This window comes from Malurus melanocephalus, unplaced genomic scaffold (assembly GCF_030028575.1).
Source record: "Malurus melanocephalus ecotype Western Australia unplaced genomic scaffold, MMel_1.1 scaffold_48, whole genome shotgun sequence".
NCBI classification, from domain to species: domain Eukaryota; kingdom Metazoa; phylum Chordata; class Aves; order Passeriformes; family Maluridae; genus Malurus; species Malurus melanocephalus.
In genome coordinates this window covers 703,578-710,493 of record NW_026623280.1, presented here as the reverse complement: position 1 = coordinate 710,493, position 6,916 = coordinate 703,578, and the positions used below count along the sequence as shown (strand labels likewise).

Sequence of the window (6,916 nt, the reverse complement as noted above, 5' to 3'; positions counted from 1 at the left end):
GAAATGGTACAAGAGCAGGCCAGTGATCCCAGCCAAGAAACCTTTCTTTTACATACCTATTTATAGGAGTTATTCTAACAGCAAGTGTTACACAATTTGGAAGGGTATCTTACAGCTCCTCCGTTGTCTTCTCTCTTACTTAAGCCTGATGTCCATATTTGTAACTTTTGGAAAAGCTTGTAACAATTACCCCTGCAAGGTATTTGGTTCACCAGTATTTGTAGAAGTTATTTCCTTTAGGCTGCAGGACAGCTGAAAATAATTTATCACACAGTGGGAATTTCATTCTTCTAAGAGCAAAAAGGCACTAAAGCACTAAACTGTGGTGAGATGTGCTTCTGTGACTGTCTTCTCCCTTCAAGAAACACCATGAAAGGTAAAGAGGTTTCTTTCCCCTTAAATTTTGGGCAGCCAGCTACCATGGCAGTCTGCTTTGATCAGCTGATTCTCTCTGCTTTTTATATAAAACTGATAGAGAGGARCAGCTAATGGGATTGATCCAACAGAGCAGTTGGAAGTACAAGCCCCTCCAGGCTGTGCYAATCCCATAAACTCTGTGAAACTACTGCTTAGAGACAAAAATGAAGCAACAGTAAGTGCAGGACAGTTGACTCTAACAGCATAGCTGAGACTTCCCCCCTTTTGCCACTCAGTGAAAAGCCACACTGCACAGTTAAAAAGGTTATTTTTGACAGCCCTTCGAATGCTCCTGGTCTTCATAAACACAAAGATGGGAGGTACAGCACTAAATACAAACATAAAGACTTTATTGAATGCTGCTCAATTCCCCAAAGATCTTTCATTACAAAATTTTTCCACACAACTGCAATTTAAGAGATTGGAATGGTACTCTGTTAAAAGATGTGAAAAAATACTTGATCAAGTAAACAGACAAGACTTCTATTGTCAGCTTTCCACCTTTAAGAAACAGACTGCATTTTCTTTAAAGAAAACAAGGAACTTTCTTGACATTCTTCTTACTGAAAAAAAAAAATCCCAATAATAATGCCAATTTTGGTCTCATTCTTCACTCTATGAGATGCTAAAACTAATGCAGAAACATCCAAGATGGGTCTCTCTCAGAGCCTGCTCCACTCTGGAGGGTCCTAGGGCTGATGAGGAGCATCATTGATGGGCTCTCCAGAGGAAGCTCCATCCTCAGCTGTAGCAGGAGGAAATCCCTAACTAGCCCAGGACCCAAGAGACAGCAGGAATGGGGAAGAGGCACTGGCCACCTCAACCTGTTGCAGCTGATCCTCTCCCTGCATCACCTCCTTTCTAATGTGAGCATTTTGTAAATCTAAATCTGAATCCAATCAGGAAGCCAAGGACAGCACTGTATCCGAATTCCTTTCACTGCTGTAAGGGGCACATACTGAATATCTCAAGTTACTGGTAACGTACCTTGGTTTTATTTGAGAAAATACAGCACAACTAGAAGCCTTTTCTATCATCTTAACCAAAGTATGCAGCAATGTGAAAAGCACATATAAAACAAGGAAAAATGTGTACGTAGCAAACTATACCACCTATGTGCAACACAATCAAAAATTCAAGTCATAATTCTCACCACTCCCGTAATTATTTCACTCATTAAGGATGATAATTCAGTTCTATGAAACATTGGAWGTGACAGTATATCAATAATTAGACAAATTTACAATATGTTGTGGTAATGACATTACTTAACTGCTGTATTTAAATTCAAATCTTTACATTTGCCAGAGAAAAAAATTGGCTGTTTCTATTATACTGATGAGGTTTCTTTTGCAAATCCTTATATATTTCAAAAGGGTACAAAAAAAGAATGTCTGCCGAGTAGAGGTGGTCATTTCTTTTATTTGGCACTTGTATTGTGTGCATTGAGCACATTGTGAGTGCTGTTCTGCTTTTCTGCCATCGCCTTCTTAAGCTTYAACTCCTCCAACCTTCTCCACAACTCTTCACGTTCCAATTCTTTCTTTTTCTCTCTGTAGRAAAGAGTGCAAGATCAATTTCAGATGTGTTTTAAGCGCAGTCTGGAGACACGGTAACTTAACTATGACTTACATCTACTAATTCCTCATTAAAGCTTTTCTCCAGAGCTATTTTTAGAGGCAATTGCAGTTTCCTCAATTAAAGAGTGAGCATAACAAACCAGTAACGGTGAGTGGTGAAACTGTACCTTTGCTCCAGCAAATGCAGACACTTGCAGCAGTGTGGCTTTGCACAGATGGCTGCAGTTCTAAGGAGGTTCTTTATCCCATGCACACAATTAAGGGACTGAGCATCTTTGGGGAGGAAAGAACACTCCAGCTKCTGCAAGGAGACGTGGCAGTGGTCTCAGCTGGCCAAGGATCACCTGTGCCCTGCCTCCCTGACTCCAGCAGTGCTGCTTAGTAGGTTAGTAGGGTAAGAGATGTTTTTGCTGAGCTATGAAGCGCTCTCCAGCTCAATTCTCTTCAGACACCTGAGGCAGCAGAGGCAGCAGCAGCTGAGCCTGATTTCACCACAATGGAGTGAGCACATTCCCTGTCCAGGCAGGATGGGGAAGTGGGGCATTCCTGTTCCCTCCCTGGACTCAGCTCCTCCTCACGCACAGGACACTCAGCACCAAACAGCTCCACTACAGAACCCCACAGCCACAACAGCAAAGCAACATCCCAAATGACAGCCTGGATACAGTCATCAAAGGGCACTTGGAAAAAGGGTCAGTACCTTTGCCTTTCTGCTTTGTATGAGCTTGTGAGTTCATCAAAAAGCTTGCCATTCATTTCCATCAGGGTTTTCAGCACGTTGTACACCAGTGCCACAATGGTTCTGAAACAGGACGAGCACGGCCATTAGATTTTCTCAGTGACAAACTAWCTTCAGTAAACAAGCATTTGATTTCTTTTTTGGATTCCAAGGTTCTTATTCAAGATAATACTGTAAGGTCAGGGAGTTTGTGAAACAAAATCCTTTCCATTTTATTAATTTACAGAGGAAATTAYAGTATAGTTAAACATTTTTTGAAATGGCTATTTAACCTTAAATTCCTGACTTCTGTAATTGCACAGGATATAATTATTCATGCTGTGGCTGTACTTTAAAGCCATTCAATTATGAGAACCTTTAATAASCCAAGTTTTAACAACAACTTTGTAATATTTGAGCAATGAAATATGAGAGTCTAGAAAAATAAAACTTCTGGCTCATGGCTTTGAGAAGGCAGCAGACAAACCACAGGCTTAGAGTGGTTTAGCACAGCCACACAAAGCTCTCCCAGCAGTGTTTTTGGGCAGCAGGAGTCTTGCTGCACATGCCCCACTAGAGAACTGAATCAAGAACATCAGATAATGGTTTTGGGTACCTTGGTTTCCTTCAGAAACCCAACAGCTTGAGCATTGTTACATGGCTGCCCGTATTCCTACACCACCCTTCTTTTTGTGGAAGTATTCATATTTCAATAAACTATCTGAAACATTGTGTTAACTCCTTTAAACCCACTCATATTTATAAAAAGAAATAAAAMCCCCAATTAAATAAAACATTAAAATGCCTGTCATTAATCTTATCACTAATCAAAGAGCAGGTAAACTGTCTGCCCTGTCTTCTCCCTCACTAGCAGTTCCCCACTGACAGCAAAGCTGCAGCCCAGTGACCTTGAAGGAGTAAAAAAAAAAACAAACCCTAAGGAAATAACAAAAAAAAAAACAGGTTTGCCTTTTCAGTGCATTCTGCTAATCTAGKAAACCTCCCAGCTGTTCATGTGAACCTTGTGCTCATTCAAAATGCATAGTATATTTAGCTAATTTACACACTTTTTTTTTAAATTTGATTTTTTTTGTACTCTGGCTTTCATGTGGTTTGAGGTCAAAAGCTTATTCAAAGATTTGGTTTTCTGAGAGGAAAAGTTAGATTTTAAGCAAGTAGTTGAGTCCATATCAGACAACCAGATGGATAAAAGCATGTTTTGTTGTCCTCCAAAACAGATTAGAATCAAAGGATTAGACTATCTGAAGTAGTAAAGGATGGACAGCAAAGCATAAATAGAAGCAACCCTTGGAAATGGTTTTGGTCTAAGTAGCATTAATTTGCATTTTGAACTAACATACGTGATTACAGTATAAAGACCATCATCCAGTTTCCTCACATTTTTTTCAGTAAATTGAAGAACAGTGAAAGCACAATGTAGCTGAAAGTGACACTCATTTCAGCACCCTGAATGTCATGAATTTAATCTGATTTTAAGTAAAAATGAAGTCACATTTACAAGCTCTCAAWCCAAACCTAAAACAGTGGACAATTTATTTATGGTACTACAGATAAAGTGAAACATTACATACGGATTCCAGTGTTCTTTGGAGATCTTGTACAAACTGCCAAACATAATTGGTAGAATTTTATCAATGTTCTCCTCAATCAGGCTAAGAATATATTCGTTATTCCAGAAGTACAAAGCTCTTTCTGCAACCTGAAACACAAAGTTGGGGGTCAAGCAACCATGGAATAAGTTACTGCAAGGTTTGTTTGGGGTTTTTTTATGCTTCTTTTATTTACCTGAAAATGTGAACTTGACACACTCTTGGATATTTGCTTAAATAAAGGCTCTTCTATTTTTTTGAATTGTGTTGGTTCTATTACATCTAAGATTTCTTCAATTTCACCTAAAAACATTACCTATTTTTTAGAAACAAAAACAAGGATGAGAATGTTTTATATCACCTTTGTAAACAGAAGCAAACAAAAYACAGYTTAYACATTAGTTATGAATCCTGCAAAGAACACTGTGTGTCATTACAATACATTTAGATATTCACAGGGGTTTTGCAGCCTAAAAGAAGTCAATCATCTCAGCTACCAGGTTTCAGCTCTCCTCTTGGACTTTTATGTGAAGACTGAATGCTCAACCAAACTGCTTCTGCAGAATATGCTGGGATTTTTTTTAGAGTTAAAAAAAAAATAGGGCATCTTATTTCAAGAATGGTTGCAGAGATTATCAGAGATCACCCAAGTAGCTTTTGAAGTGGTAAGTAGTTAATTCCCATATAAAATTGCAACCAGCAGAACTCTGTGTAGCTGGCACAGAAAAATTTAACATCACTTGCAGAAACAGGGACAACAGTGTTAAGAGACCCACTTTTAAAGAGCTGTTGAAGATGGAATCTGGTGGGATAAAGCAAATTCCTGGTTTTAAACTCATTTTAACTACACAGGAGAAACCAAACTGAGTCACAAAGGTGACTGCCTCAAGAAGCTTCAAGAACTGCAAGTTTTCTTCAAGATCTCTTGAAGACAACAGCAGAGGGAAAGTTTGTGAACCTGCYTTATGAGATTTTACATCACAGCAGATAGCATAAATGAGACACAAAACCAACCTCTTTCTGACTGCATGTTTTTGGCCAAAATTTGAGCAGTCCTCTGATTACCTGTATGAAAAATACAAACAAGTTAAAGCAGAACAAGCTTCTACTACATACTTGATAAAAAAGAAGTACTAGTTTGCTTTTCTTATCCAGAGGTTCAATGAAAACTGAATAAGCAGTTTAAATTTAATTTTTTAAAATGTTTAAACTCATTTAAATGTTTTTCTTGTTTAGGTTATCAGAGTAACTTAGACCCTTACCACTTTGTGTGTCTGTCATTACCTGGTCACACTCTGCTCCCATCCCAGTACTTACATTAATTGAGAGGATGCTGATCACACCAAARCATCACGAAGTGAAGTAAAACCCTGCAGCTAAATTTCACTCAATATTTTTTGTCTTCTACTCATCCATACTTTAGGGAGCACCTGCCTTGGCACCAAAGATTTGAACCCTGAGAGGAAACAATATATGCTGACAGGGCTCTACAGAGGAGTCTTGGCCTCCAACTCTCCCTTTTCTCTGCTACAATTTGACATGCTAGACTGGAAATTRAAGTAAAAAAGATGCAAACTTACAGGGAAAATGTATTCTATCTACATTTGAAACTACCTTACACAAGACTGGRAAAAAAACCTTTGGGAGAATTGATTGGAAAGTACAGCCCCCAAGAGGAATGGAAGGAATACAGCAAAGAAAGGCTGGAGGCATTTTTCCTCGAAATAAACATCTCACATGGCATCTAAATTACAAAATGAATGCTGGCTTACTAAAAGAAAAAAAAAACAAGCTGTAACTATGTTCCATTCCAGAAGCAGAAACATTCTCAAAGCAYTATAAACTTTGATTCCGAGGAACGGGCCTTTATTTTTATGATAMAACAGCACCTAATTGATCATATCCAAAGGGAAAACTTAGTTATTTGAATACCTTCCACATTTGCTTTTTGTCATGTTTCCTTTCAGCTTTCCAGCTGGCTGCTTTATTCACAGCTATATGTACTATCAAAAGTGGCTTTCCAGAGAAAAAGTTAATTTGACCTAAAGTGCACTTTCCAGCATATATTACTGCAAGATTTTTTGAATATACTTTGCTAGAGAGACCCATATTCTTAGATAAAGAAATAATATGCTCTGAGTATGRGGATCTAACAGTGCACACCTGAACAAGATATCTGTTCCATGCTTCTCCTCACTGGAGTATCACTTTTCCAGCTTGACTGTGCTTTTATATTAAAAGGCTGATACATGCACATTGATGTTCATGTACTGCTGCTTTTACTACACAAGATTAATATTCTTCCCTGAGCTACAATATTCCATAAAGTGCCTTACAACCATAGGCACGTGCTGAAAAACTTTACTCATGTACAAGGAAGCACGCTTAGCCTCATTTCTTCCATGTAAAGGCCACTGCACTCAGCAGGGTTAGGTAACAAACTCTTCTTGTCAGCTCTGCAAACATCAGGACTGACCTGAGGCAGACTACCATAGCTACAAGAGCTCAGATTGAATGTCCTCCAAATTGACCCTGAGTGACAATTCCTGCCAGAAAAATAACAGTAAGGTATGTGTGAAGACAGCCTTCTG

General features: G+C 38.6%; 1 protein-coding gene across 1 annotated transcript in view; it reads right to left on the bottom strand.

Annotated features, from left to right (window-relative positions):
* Nucleotides 1–750: 750 nt before the first annotated feature.
* PPP2R5A (protein phosphatase 2 regulatory subunit B'alpha) overlaps nt 751–6,916 on the bottom strand; it is a 41,961-nt gene continuing 35,795 nt past the window's right edge. The window contains exons 10-14 of the mRNA XM_057365101.1: nt 5,340–5,390; nt 4,522–4,641; nt 4,308–4,435; nt 2,698–2,799; nt 751–1,970 (exon numbers count right to left, since the gene is read on the bottom strand). Of these exons, the coding sequence (XP_057221084.1) occupies nt 1,838–1,970; nt 2,698–2,799; nt 4,308–4,435; nt 4,522–4,641; nt 5,340–5,390 (534 nt within the window). The 3' untranslated portion in view covers nt 751–1,837. The remainder of the gene's footprint in view (nt 1,971–2,697; nt 2,800–4,307; nt 4,436–4,521; nt 4,642–5,339; nt 5,391–6,916) is intronic.